Below are 21,622 nucleotides of genomic sequence, written 5' to 3'. Positions count from 1 at the left end.
TCGTTCTCGTTTTACGGCAAGCGGAAACGTGCGTGGGAGGTGACGAGTGGCCGCGCTAACCGCTAACGCTAACTGCAGGTGCTTCCCACTGGGCATATCTATATTCCTTGTCTGATTCTAACGCTAACCGACAGCGCTTCCTTCCGTTCTCCTCTCTTTAGCGGAGGCTGCACGGTGTCGGCTCACGGCTTCTTCCTCCAGTCCGGCCTCCAGCCCCAGATGGTCCTCACCACCACGCACCACGACCAGGAGTTCCAAGTGGTGAGTTCATTACGCAAACGACTGCACAGAAATGAACCAATGCATTGGCGAGGTTTCACTCCCAAAAGGACGTATACATATACTGCATGCGCAGACGACTGCACAGAAATGAACCAATGCATTGGCGAGGGTTTCACTCCAAAAGCACGTACATATACTGCATGCGCAGACGACTGCACAGAAATGAACCAATGCATTGGCGAGGTTTCACTCCAAACGGAAAATATATGCTGCATCTGTGAAAAGTGCTCCCAGCTGCTCATAATAGCGTTGTCATAGACACCATTGACAACTACTCATGGATTGATGATCGATATAACATAGTTAACAAAGGAAACCGTACATAATTGACAAAACCATAACACTTTTAACAGGCTGGATCCTAGTAGTAGTTGTTTATAGATCTTAAACGATATGTGCTGCCGCAGCTAAAGATATCTATGTACCGCAGCTAAAGATAATGCATGTACTTCACAAATACCTCCCGGCCCCCGTCACCCAGCGTGGTATTGTCATTAGAAGCATAAAGGCCCCCGAAAAAAACCATCTGAATAAAGGGCATGTGATAATGGAAACGAGAGAGAAAAAATGCTAGACAAGCAGAGAACCGAAAAGGAAATGGAAAATCCACACTTTGCGCTTTGGAGAGCCTTCTCATCACCTCTGACTCAACACAACGATGAATGAAGACGGTGGGAGAATCTGCCTCCGCACACATTCTGCAGACTTTATCGCTTGTTGTCGGTCGGGGCTGAGATCTTAAAAACCCCCGGGGGGAGGGGGGTCGAGAAATCACTCGACACGTCCGAGATGAGTCGAGGAATACAAGTTTTAAAGCGTATCGAAATGACACACACCTACATGCAGGAAGTTGTCAAGGACTGACTCTTGGCCTTGAGAGCCGGTATACGTACTATGGGCCCAGAGGCCTTCTTAAACTATCCAGCCAAGAGGTCTCTCTCTCTGCCGTTCACCAAGAGGTCTCTCTCTCTGCCGTTCACCAGGGGGTCTTAAATGGAAGCATCCATACATTCAAGGTCTTAAAATACAGCTTTTACAACTTTAACCCTGGTGTATCTGTATTGAACACGTCAAAAGTTCAATAGTTCCATAGTTCAAATAGTTCATAGACCAAACATTGTCAAAACATTTTCATTTTCCCCCCCACAAATATCTTAAAAATAACTCCGCTGATCTACAAGTTGCATAACAAAAGCATACATACAGTATGGGTCAGATCCACATGTTGTAGATCTGATATTTTCGTCATACCGTGGAGTATAAAGGGCTTCAGTGGTGAACTCGTAAAACCTGAGGTGTGATTTCACTATGCCTGTATTGTTTCTGCGTATTTCTTAGCGATAAATGAGCCTTGTCACCTGCACCTTTTATTCGGAATTTGATGTGTACTGTGGATTACCTACTGTATGTGATGAAGGAGCAGGTCTCAATTATACTTGAATCAAAAGGTTTAAAATAAAGTATACCTGCTCAGACCCGTTCTGTATGCACAAGGTCAAGCCCTGTGATTACCGGTATTATGTGGGAAGGGATGAATGCAGAAATATCATTGTTAGATCCAGCACGCATAACCTAATAATTCAAAGATTCAAAGGCTTTAATCACCACATGCTCAGGCATGCTATGTGCAGTGAAATGGCAGCAATACAGCATAACAGTTACGTTGTTATGGAATAGTTAAGGAATACAGTCTGCAACACCGTTTATTTCTCATCTCCACTTGTTTATTGCTTCAACGTTTCCATCGATTAGATATCTTTGGGGGGGGGCTTTTTCTGCCAATATTTGTTGATAGTGTAACACTACAGTAAGCTGACATAAAATGGGGAGACTGCAGAGATGGGGCAGTGACATGCAGCAAAGGTCGTCAGGATCGGGATTCGAACCCGCGACACGCAGTCTACGTACGCCAGCCATCCGGGCCAGACCTTTTTTCTTATTTTTTAACCCTGGTGGCACCTGCAGGGAAAAAAAAGAACCTTTTCCAAACAAACTGACCCCACTTTGTTACGCTTTTTTTATGAGGTGCTCAGATAACTATCTCCCATCTCAGGTTTCATCATCACGCGTCTTTGAAAGTGACCAGTTGGGAGCTGGGTTCGATTTTCTGGGGTGATGCCTTTGATATCCCCTCCCCCCCTCCGTCTGGCCATGCATTTATATCCCCCCCTCTGTCTGGCCATGCATTTCTATCGCCGGTGTGGACATGATTTATCGCTGCCTGCCTCTGGTCAGACTGAATTAAATGCACACATTTTCCTTTTGGCACATTAAGCCTATTGTCGCCTTTGTCGTACCAAGAAGCATATTGGGCTTCTTAAGTGATTAAGAACATGTCTGCCCCCCCCAGGGAAACTGAGACATGTTTTCTGTTTTCTTGTTGTGACTTTGAAGTCAGTCACAACAAGCACACACACACACACACACACACACACACACACACACACACACACACACACACACACACACACACACACACACACACACACACACAACTTGGTTGAACTTGTTTGTGTTTTGGGGAGGAGGAGGTGATAAGTGAACACAGAACAGGCCGTGCAGATGCTATCTGTCGTACCTGAAGGCACGCTCTGCCCCAGGCTGCAGGTCTGGTCAGGACTGGAGTCAGGACCCCCCTCTGAAGATTACACCCCTCAGTAAACATGTAACCCCCCCCCCCCTAACCCCCCCTCCACAACGCACACACACACAAACACATGCAGTGTGTCCATACATGGGCAATTACACTCAAAAACACACAAACATACATCCACACACACACACACACACACACACACACACACACACACACACACACACACACACACACACACACACACACACACATACAACATGTGGAGACACACATGCACAGACCTGCTTGCATGCATATTCACACATTCATTCTCTCTCTCTCTCTCTCTCTCTCTCTCTCTCTCTCATAAATGCGAGCACACACACACACAAAAACACACACCCTCTACAGGCAGCTCACTTTTCAGTGTCCTTTTCCCCTGGTCATTGACCTGTGATGGGGTCAATGGTTGAAGGGGCCCCAGGGAGCCCCGTAGTCTACACGCACACAGACAACAGAGACAGGAGAGGGTCTATCGCCCTCCTAGACGCATTGAGCTGGCCAAAGATCACCAAACCACATACTGTAAAGATTGTTGTCTCTTAAAAAGGAATCGTAATCAGCTGACCTGAGACCTGAGGGGTTAGAAAGGACTCATAATGTAATGAAGTAGAATAATGCTCTTGTTCTACTACTACTGTGCATGAGAGAATTAGCTAGAATTATTTCACAAGGTTTCTTAACCACTTAAACTGCTCTGAAAGCCAGGATGCGTCCGCATGTTTCTTTTCATGGCGACCAAAGGAGTAAATTAAGTTACATTCATTACTGACGATGTGAGAGGCAGAGACAAGGCAGAGGGAATACTTTAACGACCGCGGGAACCACCTGTAGGCATGACTGTACGTCAGTCTCGTCAGAATACTAATAGTTTTTGAGCAGTTTACTTCTTAAAGACGTCTTTGTATATGCCAATGAAAGAAATAATTTGAGTAAACACTAGAAGGCAGTGTTCGTATTCAGGAAGTTGTTTGAATAGAAATTTTGATTTGCGACCCCCAACGTAACTTTGAAATGTTCAATCAGTGATTATAAGCATGACACTTCCTGTCGCTTTGATCAAAGCCTTGTTTACATCAGCATTTGTCCTGCTGGAGACAGAGTGTCATTTCCTCAGTGACCCTTTGTCGGCTGAGCCTTTTTGAAATTAGGACTGATGTCTTTGTGTGGCACAGAAACAATTACATTTTATTTAACGTCTCTTTTGAAGCACAATTGAAAAAATGTTTTTTTCTTTTTCACACGCGCTTCTTTCTCCCCTATAGCTGCAAATACATATTTTGAAGAGTGTGAATCTTCATGCCTGAAGAAGGTCCGGAGGGACAAGGTTCAAGGTTGTCTTTATTTGTCTTGGAGACAGAGTCTGCATACAAATAACAGACACGTTCACATACGAAAAGGATGAGCATTTTGATTGACAGGGGAACAAAAGAGTGTTTAAATCTATTATACACATACCGTGGAGTTCTATATATCTCCTACCGGATGGCATTAGCTCGTACTCTTGGTACAACACATGCAAGGGGTCAGATACAATATTCCGAGCTTGTCTCAACACTGCTTGTTCAAAGATGGCCTGGGGAGTGATGGGGGGGGTGGACATGCCCATGATCTTCCCAGCCATGTTTGCTAGCCTACTTATTTGAGATTTGTACTTCACAGGGACCGAGACGTTGCTTCATTAAATAAGGAAATACTTGTGTACCGAGCAAATACACAGTGTGCGGGTGTATTCTATTGCTTTCATTGATGTCCACTGGCCTACGCACCTGTGCATTATACGCCCGATTTCTAGGTGTGCGAAAGTTTCCTCCTATACAGAAGAGTGTGCATCTAAAATGCAGTGATTTCCACATACATTCTACAGACTGTTCTTGCAGTTCTAGTCGCTGTAATTGATGTGATGGTGTAATCTGACCAGTCATGCTATGGTCAGATCAACAGTTCTGTCTGAGGTTTATGGACAGCAGGTGAACGAAGCCAGAGGTCAGCGTCTTAACGTGCTAGTCATGGTGCAGAACCGCTGGGTTCATAAGTTTATACACCAGGGGGACGCATTCAGTTCACCTCCAATTCAAAACCGCTGGGTTCATAAGTTTATACACCAGGGGGACGCATTCAGTTCACCTCCACTTCAAAACCGCTGGGTTCATAAGTTTATACACCAGGGGGACGCATTCAGTTCACCTCCACTTCAAAACCGCTGGGTTCATAAGTTTATACACCAGGGGGACGCATTCAGTTCACCTCCACTTCAAAACCGCTGGGTTCATAAGTTTATACACCAGGGGGACGCATTCAGTTCACCTCCACTTCAAAACCGCTGGGTTCATAAGTTTATACACCATGGGGACGCATTCAGTTCACCTCCACTTCAAAACCACTGGGTTCATAAGTTTATACACCAGGGGGACGCATTCAGTTCACCTCCAATTCAAAACCGCTGGGTTCATAAGTTTATACACCAGGGGGACGCATTCAGTTCACCTCCAATTCAAAACCGCTGGGTTCATAAGTTTATACACCATGGGGGACGCATTCAGTTCACCTCCACTTCAAAACCGCTGGGTTCATAAGTTTATACACCAGGGGGACGCATTCAGTTCACCTCCAATTCAAAACCACTGGGTTCATAAGTTTATACACCATGGGGGACACATTCAGTTCACCTCCAATTCAAAACCGCTGGGTTCATAAGTTTATACACCATGGGGGACACATTCAGTTCACCTCCAATTCAAAACCGCTGGGTTCATAAGTTTATACACCGCGGGACGCATTCAGTTCACCTCCAATTCAAAACCGCTGGGTTCATAAGTTTATACACCAGGGGGACGCATTCAGTTCACCTCCACTTCAAAACCGCTGGGTTCATACGTTTATACACCATGGGGACGCATTCAGTTCACCTCCACTTCAAAACCGCTGGGTTCATAAGTTTATACACCGCGGGACGCATTCAGTTCACCTCCAATTCATTCACAATTTCAAGTGGATTTGAATGAAAACCATTTCCCATGAGTGGAAACTGTGCTTATTTTACCCAAAAAAGAGATTTCCCTTCTAAGAAGTGGACTAAGAAAATGCACTTGGGTCTCAACCAAACACTTGCAACCAGAACCGTGGAGGAATTTGTCGAAGCTTAAGCCATGGCACGATAACCCTGGCCCGGCTCAGTGTTCCACTAAGATATCGATGTACCTTCTTAATTCCAGTAACAGACCGCGGAATAAAGGCCAGACGACAAAATAGCGAATGGTTCCATGGGGAGCGGACTCATGAGTCCTGTAATAAATAAGACTATCATTACTACTAATGATTTAGGATGCAGGGATCGCTGCCCCCGTAGTGGCCCAGCTGTCGCCTGTTAAATTCCTTTACAGTAATCGGGGATGAGTTACGGCATGAGCCGAGAGAGAGGACGGCATGAGTGTCTTATTGTCTTAACCCATTTTCGGCGGGATCGCCTTTTGGTGTTAGCATCATGTTATGCTTTAGCTATTGAAAAATAGCAGATCTACAAGCTCATAGCACGCCACCGAGTGGCGCGATATGAGCTTGTAGGTCTGCTATTTTTGAAAGATTGTGAAAATGTGGCGCAAATCTTTGAATATATATTCTTTCAGAGAATCGGAGCGAACGTTTTTTTAACTCAAATCTTTGCTTCTTGGGGGTCCCTGTTGGAACAACATATTTACAGTTGGGGGTTGGCGGCAAAATACAGATAATTCTGGGGGTCCTTGACATGAAAAAGGTTGAGCTGACATACAGTAGAAACATGGGGTTTTTCAGAAAACTGAAATCATGATTTAGAAGACATTTTGTAGAATCGTTCTTCGGTCTAAATGGGTTAACCCCGCGGGGGAAAAGGGAGAGCGTATAACGCAGCGGACATCGGCCCTGTGTGGTTCCGACCAGCAGTAACACGAGCCCGGTCTGTCACTATCCGAGAGCTGTGGTCTGTCATCCTCTCCTCTCTCCTCCTCTCCTCTCCTCTCCTCTCCTCTCCTCTCCTCTCCTCTCCTCTCCTCTCCTCTCCTCTCCTCTCCTCTCCTCTGCCCTCTCTCCTCTCCTCTGCCCTCTCCCCTCCCCTCTTCTCTCCTCCCCTCCCCTCTGCCTCCTCTCCTCCCCTCCCCTCTCCTCTGTAGAGTTGTGGTGAATGGTGTTACATTGACAGGTCCGTGGGGAGTCCTAACCACAGAGCGTCTGCTGACTTAAAGACTGAGAAAGTTCTTTGTCACAGTCTCAAGAAAATAGACAGGGCGCAAACACCACCACACAAACAGGCAGATGCACACACACATGCACATGGATGCACAGCAACACAGGCGGACACACAGACAACCCTGCGGCCAGCCAGCCACACACACGCACACACACACACACACACACACACACACACACATGCACACACACACACACACACACACACAAACACACACACACACACACACACACACACACACACACACAGTGCACCCAAATGCATGTGTAAGCCTTGTATAGATGCTCATCTTGGAGCCTCTCTTGCTGATTTCCTAAACAAAGCAGGTTTGCGTGGCAAAGGAAAACAGACCCTCCATTCAACAACAAGGAGGATTCGGGGTCTCCACGAGGTCCGTATGGCAGGGGAAAAAAACACAGTTTTGACTTGATATCTCCTTCTCGGATCACCACTAAAGCCCGGGCTCAGCCAATCTCAGCTTTCCCACAAACATGAAAGAGAGTTTTTTTTTCTTTTCTTTTTTTTTTCGTTTTACGATCCGTAGGGAAAAGCTGGCATAGTCACAAAGACAAAAGGGGGGGGGGAGGCTGCAAAAAGAAGGAAAATGGAAGTGTGAATTTGCACATTACTACGGTCCCCTAGTACAGCGTGTGGAGTAGAACGGGAACACTGGGGTCTGTGTTGCTGCTGTGGAGGCGGTGGATAGTCTGCTTTTAACGACATGAGGCTTTGCCGTATAGCCACCGCCACCTGTCCTGTCAGTTCACGGGTTGGCTGGTTCTGGCCGTGTCAAAGTATCTCCTCGCCCCGGGGGACCTGCACTGGGTTTCCTGTCAAAGTATCTCCTCTTCACGTTGGACGTGCACTGGGTTTCCTATCCAACCCTGGTGCTCATACCCAATTTTGACTTACAAATTGTAAACTCTACAAAACGAATTGACTCTATGGGAGCCAGCCAACCCAGGGCAAAGCCGGGAGGGGAAAGAAGCGCACCACCTACCTACGTAGACGCACTGCGGCGCGGCAGCTTAGCTAACAACACTGTAGAGCTCCAGTGTGGAGGGCAGCGGTCCAGAACCTGAGGTTAGGACAGTGTGGAGAGCAGCGGTCCAGAACCTGAGGTTAGGACAGTGTGGAGGGCAGCGGTCCAGAACCGGAGGTTAGGACAGTGTGGAGGGCAGCGGTCCAGAACCGGAGGTTAGGACAGTGTGGAGGGCAGCGGTCCAGAACCGGAGGTTAGGACAGTGTGGAGGGCAGCGGTCCAGAACCGGAGGTTAGGACAGTGTGGAGGGCAGCGGTCCAGAACCGGAGGTTAGGACAGTGTGGAGGGCAGCGGTCCAGAACCTGAGGTTAGGACAGTGTGGAGGGCAGCGGTCCAGAACCGGAGGTTAGGACAGTGTGGAGGGCAGCGGTCCAGAACCTGAGGTTAGGACAGTGTGGAGGACAGCGGTCCAGAACCTGAGGTTAGGACAGTGTGGAGGACAGCGGTCCAGAACCGGAGGTTAGGACAGTGTGGAGGGCAGCGGTCCAGAACCGGAGGTTAGGACAGTGTGGAGGGCAGAGGTCCAGAACCGGAGGTTAGGACCGTGTGGAGGGCAGCGGTCCAGAACCGGAGGTTAGGACAGTGTGGAGGACAGCGGTCCAGAACCTGAGGTTAGGACCGTGTGGAGGGCAGCGGTCCAGAACCTGAGGTTAGGACCGTGTGGAGGACAGCGGTCCAGAACCGGAGGTTAGGACAGTGTGGAGGGCAGCGGTCCAGAACCTGAGGTTAGGACAGTGTGGAGGGCAGTGGTCCAGAACCTGAGGTTAGGACAGTGTGGAGGGCAGTGGTCCAGAACCGGAGGTTAGGACAGTGTTTAGGGCAGTGGTCCAGAACCGGAGGTTAGGACAGTGTGGAGGGCAGCGGTCCAGAACCTGAGGTTAGGACAGTGTGGAGGGCAGCGGTCCAGAACTGGAGGTTAGGACAGTGTGGAGGGCAGAGGTCCAGAACCGGAGGTTAGGACAGTGTGGAGGGCAGCGGTCCAGAACCGGAGGTTAGGACAGTGTGGAGGGCAGCGGTCCAGAACCGGAGGTTAGGACAGTGTTTAGGGCAGTGGTCCAGAACCGGAGGTTAGGACAGTGTTTAGGGCAGTGGTCCAGAACCGGAGGTTAGGACAGTGTGGAGGGCAGCGGTCCAGAACCTGAGGTTAGGACAGTGTGGAGGGCAGCGGTCCAGGAGTCCAGAGTTGGTGTTGGTGTTGGTGCCGCTAGAGCTCACTCTCGCAGTAACTGTCAACAATTTCTGAAAATGTTCTTTGTAATTTGGACTTTTGAATACTTGAATATTTACTTGAGTATAGGCTACTATATATATATATATACACTTTGTCCATCACTGTCCAAAATGCACACTATTAGAGTCCCCTCAAACCTTCGCCAGGCAGCAGATAAATCACTCTAAATTGGACCAGCAGTTATGTGTACAGTACAGTTATGTGGGAGCTCCATTATGACGTGCCTTTTTTCACAGGCCATAACCGTTAACCCCCCCCCCCCCCCCTATCCCCCCCCCCCCACGTCCTCCAATTGGGACCTTCTGCTTCCACCGTTGGCGGTTCCAGACCCGCCGGTTCCATCATCGCCTGGCCCGACATAATATAAAGCTCTCTCAGCCGCTCCGCTGCCGATGTGCCGTCGTATTAGCCTAGCGGACCTTATTGTATTCGCAGCTGCTATACGGGCCATTCGGTTCCACTCGCCTGGCCGGCTGCAAATAAGAGGAGACGTTCGTTAAACAATGAGTCCGCCTGCTGTACTGACTGAGGTTTCCAGTAATTGACAGGATATTTTTCGTAGTGCTCTCCGGAGAGCCGTTTCCTTTTTTTTTTACTCTGCAGACTTTTTCACTCTATAGCTAGCTGCACTCTCTCTCTCTCCTGCTATCTCTCTCCTGCACACTCTCGCTCTCTCTCTCTCTCTCTCTCTCTCTCTCTCTCTCTCTCTCTCTTGTGCTATCTCTCTCTCTCCTGCACTCTCTCTCTCTCTCTCCTGTGCTATCTCTCTCTCTCCTGCACTCTCTCTCTCTCTCTCTCTCTCTCTCTCTCTCTCTCTCTCTCAGGGTGGGACGTAACACTCGCCCGGGTCATTCACTTTGTTTCCGTTCGTTCGTTCCCTCCGCAGCCGCAAGAGTTAGTCGGGGTGAATGTGGTGCGTGTCTGTGTGTGTGTGTGTGTGTGTGTGTGTACAGTACACTTTCTTACGAATACATTGTGTGTATTTGTGCACCCGCAAATGTGTGCGTGCGTGTGCACATGCGTGCGTTCCTTGTGGCCTGCTGTCGGCCTACAGGGAGCCAGGTTATGTCCAGTCCATGTAGGGCAGCTGAAACAGGAAGTTTCAGGAAGTTTCAGCAGCAGAGCCGCGGCTACCGCCGTTATCAACGACACTCATGGGAGTCGGAGTTCAATCAACAGGCCGGAAGCCTCATATTGACCAGTTTGTGAACCTAGTGTTTTTTCTAATGTATAGTATAATAGACTTTACAGCCTCTGTGTGTTGCAGAGGGTCACAGAGCACAGGAATTATAATACATTCACTGAAGCCAGTGGTTGTTGTTGTTGTGCAACCACTCCATATATATGGAAACAAGTCCCCAGGGTCTTTTGTGTTATCCTTTTAGCATAGCTTGTGAAAGTGTATTGTCGTGCTGTTTGAGACGTGTTAATAAACTAGTCAATCAATCAATAGGGTTTGAGGGCTTAGGTAAAGTGCCATGCTATTGAGTGTGTCACTCGTTTACATGCACATTGTAATGCACATGTATTTAGTACCGCAAGCGTTTAGTGTTGTGACTGACAACCACAACATTGAAATGCCAAACATCTTCCACACACGTTCAATGATAATATGCAGTGTAACATGCTATGTTAATTGTGCCGAGATATTTCTGCACAAGAGCTGTGTTATGTGTGCGTGCGTGCGTGCATGCGTGCGTGTGTACTTCCGTGCGTGCGTCCGTGCGTGCATCCGTGTGTGAGTGAGTGAGCCCAGGGTATACATTTCCCAATCACACGTCTGTCTGCGTGGGTTATCGACTCAGGGACGTTTACTTTGGTAGCCCCATAGTGTGAGGTAAGCGCGTATTATCGCTGTCTCTTTTACCACAGCGCAAACACCGGTGCTGATCTCTCCACAGCACACACAGCGTGCAGGGCTGAACTAGTTCAGTGGGCTTCCAGCACCAGCAGCAGGTCTGTTCATTGAGCCTTACAGGAATCTGCTGAATGCTGCACTTTCTGAAGGCCTGACACCCAGCGTGGATTGATGGGATATGTGTGCCTTTATGCTTACTTAGTCCCCACCCCCGCAACCCTCCATAATCTATATCGCAAATTGTGCCTTGAACTCAGCCCTCTGTGCTTCAGGCTATACCGCTCTGCAGCACAGGGGGAATTCTACCAGAATGCAGGGGTTTCAGTGCAGGGGCGCAGCTATTAGTGGAGATTGTCGTCTTACACAAACATTATATTCTCATTGACAATGAATGGAGGATTTACGTCATTATGTGTGTCTGAGCAAATCGACATGTTACGTCATGATGATGTACGATGATAAGCGCCCCTCACTTCACACGGGTGTGATTTTATGTTTCTTGACGCAGGGGAAGTTAAGCCAGCGTGGCTTATAGCCTGCGTTGATTTTTGTTTTGCACAATGGCGTCGTTGCTGTATTTTGTAGATTCCCTGTGAGTAGTCCTGTGAATCGAAGCATTGACCTGTCCGTCAAGTTACTGTAAAAGGCAAGTGTTGGGGATTTTTTTTTTAGATGGTTTGGATGTTTGTTTGTTCTTTTCATTAATTTTCATTGGTCCAATCAGTCAGTAGTGGACCATGGAAGCCAGAACTTCCAGTGGCTTCTGGTTCTGTTGTGACAGAGAGGTTAAAACCTTTAAATTACATACTGTAACGTACTGTACTGTATACAGTGTAACACAATATCGCTCCATTATGTCTTGGAAACCCATTTATTTTTTAACCTGCAGTTCAGCCAAAAACAAGAGAAGCCCGAATAAACGTTGTTATCTTCTCTGGTGGACATGCCTTGTGTCAGTGATGTGTGTGAGGCTGTTAGAATAACATCACAACAGATAGTCGACTCCTTACAGGGACGTGCAGAGAGTGTTAGAGAGGCAGGGGCTGAGATCCCGTGTAGAGGGCAGTGGGCACACACAGAAATGAAAAAAGGAATAGTCGACGAACACTTTTCGTCATATTAGTCGACGAAAACAACACTGGTGGCCGCATGGAAACCGGACAGCTCCATGTTCGACCCCGGGCTCCCCCAGAGTTAGAGTCGAAGTGTCCTTGAGCAAGACGCTGAACCCCTAATGGCTCCCGGTCTGCAGATTGGTGCCTTGCATGGTTTCCTCCGCCATCGGTGTATGAATGTGAATGTGTGTGTGTGTGTGAATGGGTGAATGTAATGCACAATCTATGTAAAGCACTTCGGATAAAAACGCTATATAAATGCAGCATTTTCCCAATGCACCCACTTTGAAGAAACCCTGTCGTAGATCATCTATTTTCATCGTTGTTCAATGGAGAGAATAGATCACGCATGACACCGTTGTTTGTATTTTCTGCGTTGTTGTTGTTTCGCTCTGTTCCTTCTGGACTGGGATGATTTGCATCCAGCTAACCATCCATTTTATTCATGAGACAAGCTGCTCTGAAATCCCTCCATGAACTGTGTTTATCAAACTGTGCATGGGGTGTGTGTGTGATTGTAATGTTTACTGGCATGGCTCCGATTTCATGCATGAAACCCTTTTTCCATCCATTGCCCTTCAACATTTCAACTTTTTGCCGTTATGCAAAGTTAAAGGTATAGGAAATGTGGCGATGTAGCATGGAGATGTGTATGTGCATGCGTTGTGTGTGCATGTGGACATAATGGACACATGCATCCGTAGTATATGCAATTGTACGTTTCGCATTGCACAGTTGCACAAGTGCGCTGTGCAGACGTGTGTGTCTGTGTGTGTGTTCAGGGTGCGTGCAGCCGTGTGTGTGTGTGTGTTCAGGGTGTGTGCAGCCGTGTGTGTCTGTGAGTGTGTTCAGGGTGCGTGCAGCCGTGTGTGTGTGTGTGTGTTCAGGGTGCGTGCAGCCGTGTGTGTCTGTGTGTGTGTTCAGTGTGCGTGCTGCATGATCTTCTGACTGATCCCATGACAGTCAACGTGTCTTTCATCACACCATCGTGGTGATCCTACAGGGCCTCATAACTGACACCAAACATCAGGCATCCAAAGGAAGTTAAAGCGCTCGCTCTTTGCCTCTCCTACGGGGCGCCCCAGTTCCCCGGTGGAGGCGGTGTAACGGCGTCACGGCTCAGTAAAACGGATTTAAGCTCTCTTTTCTTTTTGTCTTCCACTCGGGTATCGTAATGAAAACAACAGAACCTGGGAGGCCTCGCTGATTTCAATCCAAGGGGTGCGGTTTGAGCTCTCTTGTTGTGCCCCGAGGCCAGGCATTTAAACGCAGTGGCGGCAGTAAACCAATGGTGTCTACAATTATGGAGTTTGTAAAGTGACAAGAGCAAAACCAGCTGCCAAACAGGGGATTATACTGAATCCTTCATTATGCCGTCGGACTGGAGAGGAGATGCAGAGACTGGAAGAGAGTCTAGTTTCAAAATGCTGCGTTGGTTGGTGGTGTGCATTGTTTTGTCATCACTTCATGATCTGTGTGTGTGTGTGTGTGTGTGTGTGTGTGTGTGTGTGTGTGTGTGTGTGTGCGTGTGCGTGTGCGTGCATGCGACTCTGTCTGTCTGTCTGTCTGTACAGTATATATGCAGATGCACGTGTGAATTTTCATTTTCTGCACTTGGGATTTATCTATTGTGTTCCACCTGCGTGTGTGTGTGTGTGTGGGGGAGGATAACAGAGTATTTTTAAAAGCGCTTTGATAGTAGAGGTGCATCTCAGACAATGAGAAACATTGTATTGCGGTGCATCGTCTCAGAGTCAAACCGTGTATTTAGGAGGAGAACTCCACTCCCGCTACTTCAGTCATCACGTTCCCTTCTTCATTATTATGGCCGTCTTCTTTTCTTGGCAACACAAAAAACAAATGTCATAAAATCCCACGGTAAATAAACTTCAGGTGCAACGAACGGATGTCACAGGATGTATGTCATCTGCGTCTGTGGCTTTGAAGTTGACGGATCATAATGCGTGCGTGTGTGCGTGCGTGCATGCTACTGCATCTCAGAGCCAGAACTTGTGAAATGGGACATTCTGAGTACTTAGTGACTGATGAGTACTTAGTACTTTTAGTACTTTAAATTACATTTTGATGCCGATGCTTTACTACTTTTGTATGTAATCTACATTGCAGCATTGATACTTTTACCTATGTTTCTATATTAGTGGTGCTCAACAATATTTCATGTCAAGGACCACAAAAATGATATGTAATTGGCCACCGACCCCCATCTGAAAATATGTAGTTCCAGGAACCCCCCCAGAAACAAAGATTTGAGTTAAAAACGTTCGCTCTGAAAGAATATATATTCAAAGATTTCCGCCACATTTTCACGGATTTTTCAAAAATAGCAGACCTACAAGCTCGTAGCGCGGCACTCGGTGCCGCGCTATGAGCTTGTAGATCTGCTATTTTTCAATAGCTAAAGGTCAAAGCTTGGGGTTCCCGTCCGTCCAGAATGAGTAGTTAAGTAAAACGTACTTTTCGTTCCCCCTCCAGAGCTGCGTGTACGGCGAGAACCGGACGTCCATCCAGTGCACCACGCCCTCCCTGGCCCGCCTGGCCCTGCAGCCCCCCGTGGTCACCAAGGTGGCGTTCGTCCTGGACGGCTTCTACACGCCGCAGATGGACCTGCTGTACGTGGAGGACCCCCTGTTCCAGGACCCCAAGCTCACCTCCAAGGACAACAAGAGCATCGTGGAGCTCAAGGTGTGTGTGTGTGTGTGTGTGTGTGTGTGTGTCCCAGTCCCGGGGAGGACACTCTAACCCTACCAGCCACTGAGCTGGTAGAGTACCCCACAAAAAAACATGCAGTAACCCTGGTCTCCATCAAACTCTTAACAAATGAATATCCGTTTTTTATGTTTTTTTGTTCAGACTTCACACTGAAGCTGATCTAATTCATAAACACTATTGTTTGAAGTTCTCTGATGTTTGTTTGACTCTACACCGAGATGAATGGACACTTCAGAATGTCGTTGGTGTCGACCTGCACGTTGCACTCCGCTCAGCGCACACACACACACACTTTGCATTTAGACAACACCATGCAAGAACACACACACACACACACACACACACACACACACACACACACACAGTCCCCTGGTGACTCACGCTGTATAGACCAAACTTGTGAAGGAAACAATACTGAATGCAAACAGGAACAGGGGTCTCTTTCCCATCGTTCCCTCTCTGCCCTCCTCCGCCGTCCTCTCGGCGGCCTCACATTGTTCCGTGGGTTCCTGGGGTCAAAGCCCTTGACATACGAACGGTACCTTTTCACACAGACCCGGCCCGCTCCCCTAGGTGTTAAAACCAGGCCCGGGTCGAAAAGGAAACAATGTAAAAGAGAGGTTTTCTTTTTTTCTCGTTTTTTTTTAGTGCCCCCTCCTCTTTCATTCTCATGTTGGTTTGACTGCAGCTCGATGTGTGTGTGTGTGTGTGTGTGTGTGTGTGTGTGTGTGTGTGTGTGTGTGTGTTGACTGCAGCTCGACGGGTCGAGGCAGCTGTTGGACCGGCTCGGTCGCACGGGATCCTGGCTCTGCTTTTTTTCTTTTCTATGTAACTTCTTTCTTTCTTTTTTTCCCAGACACGACCTTGCACTTGGCCCCCGACACTAATACACCATCACCCCCCGCCCCCTACCCTAGCTCCAACACACACACACACACACACACACACACACACACACACACACACACACACACACACACACACACATCCTGCTTCCCTGGCCCTCCTTTGCCCCAGACAACGCCCCCTCCTCCCCAATATTTACACCCAGGGGACTGTGCCAGGCACTCAGCCACAGCACCGAGACGGGGCACATTTAGTGCCATCTGATATAACTCTGCACAAGAATTGCCATAAAAGTGCAGTACTTCAGTAAATGTACTTAGTTACTTTCCAGCGCCGCTTGGGATTAGTGGACCTGTTGAGACCCAACATCAGTCTGGACCCCCGCAGTATTTACGGAGTTAAAAACATGTAACCGTGACGTGCGTGACACAAGGCTCATTTACTGTTTGGGTGAAAAGCTCCGCTCCCAAAATGCCTGCCAATGAAAGAGCCTTGCTAAGGGAATGTTTATATTTACATTTCTGAGCATTTCAAGCCGCTAAATGTAATGTCACTCTCCTCTACCGAGCTGAGGTATAATAAGTCTATAGAACATGAGTTCGTTCAACAATTCAACAAGTTCAACAAGTTAGGTGGATGACACAAGATCATTACCATCCCCAGTTCCTGCTTACTGATGCCTGTGTCCCTATAGCGATGACCAGGGATCAGGGAACAACAGTTTTCTACCTCTGGTCTGCTTTGAGGCAGGACTCCAGAGAAGAAGGGAAGATATTTTAACCTCATTGTCAGCTCTCTAGCAGTGGCCGGCAAACTGTGTTCTTCTGGATCGGACTAGTGAAGAAACACGGGGAAGGTTGCCGTACATTAGATGCAATTAATGATTCAATCCGTCAATTCCGCCAATTGTAGTTCAAGGGTGTTAATGTGTTAATGTGTGTGGAGAGGATTTGAAGAGAGATATTTTTCCCCAGAGTGACATCTCTGTTCTGTTCTAACAGGAGTATTAGGAAGGTCCCCTGTTCGCTTGTGACTGACAGCTCAGCCCCGCCCCCCTCCCTGCTGTTAGCAGATCCAGTGTATTTGTGTTGGCTCGCTAGCGGGCTATAGCTAATCTCCCGTCACGGCTTCATGGGAGAAAAACAACCGACAGTTTTGACACTAATTATCATTACAGTGATGTGAATGATGTTTATTCACTGTGAAGTCTTCTCATAGAGGCTGTCGAGTGGTTGCCTAGGTTGTGTCACGTATCGTGCGGTATGCAACGAGCAAGGAAAAAACAAAGCTCTCAACTTTTACAATTTAGCATAGTTATTCTTACACTCTTGTTCAGAGCGTACGGTTTGAGTAGGCGGCATGGAACCCAGTCAACAGCAGGATAAACGGAGTGCCAAGGATACATTTAACCGCATGGACCCTGGCCTCTCTATTCTGGAGCTGATCTGCTATTTTCAGGAAACAGATTTGCAGAGTGGGGAAAAAAGAGGGGGGCCTAGTATAGAACCCTGAAGGACTCAATTCAATTTCAATTCAATTCAAAGGGCTTTATTGGCATGAGAAAACATACGTTTACATTGCCAAAGAAGAAAGAACAATACAACAATACAGCAATACAATCAAAACAAAAATGATGTAAGGACTCAAACAATGAAGTATACCGCTGTATAGTGTACATGTCACATGTATAGTGTTTACATGTGATACATTAGTAAGGTAGCATCTGTCCACATAACGTCCTTATCACCTTTGGACGAGCAAACAGCATACAGTACCTACATCTAAATGAAACGCATGGCATTTAATTTAACAACTTAAGTAACCAGTACATTTGGCTGTGGAGGTAGAGCGGCCGTCTTGGAATCCAAAGGTTCCAGGTTGGCTCCTGGCTATGTGTTGTGTCCTTGAGCAAGGCACTGAACCCCTAAACCAGTGGTTCCCTCCTGGCTATGTGTTGTGTCCTTGAGCAAGGCACTGAACCCCTAGACCAGTGGTTCCCTCCTGGCTATGTGTTGTGTCCTTGAGCAAGGCACTGAACCCCTAGACCAGTGGTTCCCTCCTGGCTATGTGTTGTGTCCTTGAGCAAGGCACTGAACCCCTAGACCAGTGGTTCCCTCCTGGCTATGTGTTGTGTCCTTGAGCAAGGCACTGAACCCCTAGACCAGTGGTTCCCTCCTGGCTATGTGTTGTGTCCTTGAGCAAGGCACTGAACCCCTAGACCAGTGGTTCCCTCCTGGCTATGTGTTGTGTCCTTGAGCAAGGCACTGAACCCCTAGACCAGTGGTTCCCTCCTGGCTATGTGTTGTGTCCTTGAGCAAGGCACTGAACCCCTAGACCAGTGGTTCCCTCCTGGCTATGTGTTGTGTCCTTGAGCAAGGCACTGAACCCCTAGACCAGTGGTTCCCTCCTGGCTATGTGTTGTGTCCTTGAGCAAGGCACTGAACCCCTAGACCAGTGGTTCCCTCCTGGCTATGTGTTGTGTCCTTGAGCAAGGCACTGAACCCCTAGACCAGTGGTTCCCTCCTGGCTATGTGTTGTGTCCTTGAGCAAGGCACTGAACCCCTAGACCAGTGGTTCCCTCCTGGCTATGTGTTGTGTCCTTGAGCAAGGCACTGAACCCCTAGACCAGTGGTTCCCAAACCTGTTCATGTCAAGGACCCCCAAATTGATACTAATTAGCCCCGCAGACCCCCATTTGAAAAGATATGCCAGGGACCCCCATAAGAGAAGATTTGTACAGCTCTAGCAGTGATTCTCAGCCCGTTTAATTTCAAGGACCCCCAGTTTGACATGCATATTACCGGTAATTAGTCTACAGATCCCCATTTAATGGCATTTCTATCTCTGAAACACCAATTTATGTTGTAAGAGTGTCCAAATGGACCCATTAGGGGAACCACTGCCCTAGGCAGGTTGGTGCCTTGCATGGTTTCCTCCGCCATCGGTGTGTGAATGGGTGAAAGTGAAGTGCATTGTAAATCGCTGTGAAGACTAGAAAAGTGCTAAATAGTCAATGAATCATTTGCTTCTGGATAACAGAACCGGCAGCTCTCTAAGGCAGTCACACAGTGTGGATTTTGCACTCATCCTAATTGCAAACAGTTGGTTGAACTGGCGCCCTTTTCTGTTTGTTGACCGATGAGTAAGTGTGCACTGTATCGGATGGTATGTATCGTGTGCGTGTGTGTGTGTGTGAGTGTGTGAGTGTGTGAGCGTGCGTGTGCGTGCATGCGTGCGTGTGCGCGTGTGTGTGGAGTACAGGAACAGGTGCCGGCCTCCTCTCTGTGTCAAATTGGAAAATCCCAGGCTGTCACGCGAGGAATGTGATCATTCCCTTTATTGCCTTCTGCTGTGCTCGTACAAATGAGCATGCATGTCTCTCTCTCTCTCTCTGTGTGTGTGTGTGTGTGTGTGTGTGTGTGTGTGTGTGTGTGTGTGTGTGTGTGTGTGTGTGTGTGTGTGTGTGTGTGTGTGTGTGTTTGCGTGCGTGTGTAAGAGAGAGAGTACAACAAAAGAGAGTGAAATAAAAAAGAGATGATAGATCATAAATGTGGGGATCAGAGGATGATGGATAGACATACTGTAGGAGAACTACAGGGAGAGAGAGAGTGAGTGAGAGACAGACAGACAACAGAGAGAGAGATACCAAGCCAGGAAGAAAGAGAGAAACAGAGAGAGAGAGAGACCAAGCCAGGAAGAAAGAGAGAAACAGAGAGAGAGAGACCAAGCCAGGAAGAGAGAGAGAGAGAGAAACAGAGAGAGAGAAACAGAGAAACGTTTACAAAGTGCTTTGTAAATGGAGTGAAACAGTTCTGACTCAGTTTACGATCAAACTAAACAACACGTGCTCTCTCGCATACACACGTCCACTTACACACACACACACACACACACACACACACACACACACACCACGGACAATAGTTGTATTTCTCTGTTCCCAGACGTTATTAGTCAGAATGAAGTTTAATTCAAACCCAGTTGAAAATCGCGTGGTCAGCAAAATGACACTACACTCACTACAGTGATCAAATGTTAGGGGGAGGGGGATGTGCGTGCGTGACCTTTGAGTGAGCAGTAATATGAGTGGAGATGATCACGTGTATGATGGATGCGAGTACAATACATCAATTCTCTTTCTCTCTCTCTCAAATTTCAATTACATTTCAATTTAAAGGAGCTTTATTCGCATTAGCCTCGGAAACGTTTTTATTTCCAGGGAGAAAAAATATTTCTGGGACCGAGTCCACTTCAATTCGGCATAGAGTACTGCATAGTCGATCACTCTCTGCTGATTTCTGACTGTCTGCACCTTTGTTAAATTGATGCACACACACACACACACACACACACACTCCTCTCTCTCCCTGTCGCTCTAATTATTTAGTCTCATGTCCAGCAGCTGGGTCTAGATTCTCCCGGCGGATCCTGCCGGGAGCTGACTATGCCATAGAAAGCATAGGTGAACCCCAGGCTATATTCGCATGAGAAAACATATGTTTACATTTCCAAAGCAAAAGTGGAACAAAACAATCAAGATAAAACAATGTATTTACGAATGAATATTTAATACAAATGAGAATACAATAGAAGTGTAAAGAGAGCTGTGTCACATTGACACGTTGAGGTAAGACAAAAGAAATTGTGCATTTTCTGTCAGAAATAGTTATACATCCATACAGGAGAGGTTAGCTTGGTATGCTCGTAGGAAGGGCCCAGACAGGAGTCAACCCACAGAGCCTAGTCCTTCCACGTGCCAGAATCTGGTTCTCCCAGTCCGTTCCGGAGCAACGGATTAATTTGTGTGGCCTTGGTGTTGCCCTAATGGGACTGATCGAGGGAAGCTACTGGGACGTAAGTCGGGACTTGATCACCCCGGCTGGGTCACCTGAGTGAGGGGTATGATGTTTCGAGAGACCCGAAACCCCCGATGACCTTGGGATACATCACTGAGGATACGTCCCAGGTTCATGTTTTGCATTTACTAAAAACCTTTGCGACAAGTAGCAGCAATGTAATTGAATTAAAGTTAAAGTTCTCTCTCTCTCTCTCTCTCTCTCTCTCTCTCTCTGTCTCTCTCTCTGTCTCTCTCTCAGGGCGACCACATGGACAAGGAGGCCATGAAGTGTCAGGTGCTGACAGTGTCCAATCACAGCTGTGAGAGTCTGATCCTGGTGGGGAACACTCTGGAATGCACCGTCCCTAACGAGCTGCACTCCAAGGAGCTGCGGATGGAGGTGAGACACGCACACGTACAGTACAGTACACACACACACACACACGTACAGTACACGCACACACACACACACACGTACAGTACACGCACGCACACACACACACACACACACACGCACACACACACACACACACACACACACACACACACACACACACACACACACACACGTACAGTACACACACACACACACACACACACACACACACACACACACACACTTACAGATGTGCCGTTTGAGAAGTTCACATGTCCTGCCATTGGCAATTCAGTAGACTGTCAGTGCATTGTCAGAAACAGAACAGTTCAGTAGACTGTCAGTGCATTGTCAGAAACAGAACATTTCAGTAGACTGTCAGTGCATTGTCAGAAACAGAACAGTTCAGTAGACTGTCAGTGCATTGTCAGAAACAGAACATGTG

General features: G+C 47.7%; 1 protein-coding gene across 1 annotated transcript in view; it reads left to right on the top strand.

The window, feature by feature from the left end:
• Window positions 1–21,622, top strand: part of met (MET proto-oncogene, receptor tyrosine kinase) — a 90,274-nt gene that overhangs the window by 44,098 nt on the left and 24,554 nt on the right. The window contains exons 11-13 of the mRNA XM_080760951.1: window positions 162–261; window positions 14,882–15,091; window positions 21,061–21,201. Of these exons, the coding sequence (XP_080617077.1) occupies window positions 162–261; window positions 14,882–15,091; window positions 21,061–21,201 (451 nt within the window). The remainder of the gene's footprint in view (window positions 1–161; window positions 262–14,881; window positions 15,092–21,060; window positions 21,202–21,622) is intronic.

This window comes from Protomyctophum bolini (genome assembly GCF_963924005.1).
Source record: "Protomyctophum bolini genome assembly, chromosome: 4".
NCBI classification, from domain to species: Eukaryota; Metazoa; Chordata; class Actinopteri; order Myctophiformes; family Myctophidae; genus Protomyctophum; species Protomyctophum bolini.
Note: the sequence above shows the minus strand (reverse complement) of the source record. Positions and strands in the feature narration are given on the sequence as shown.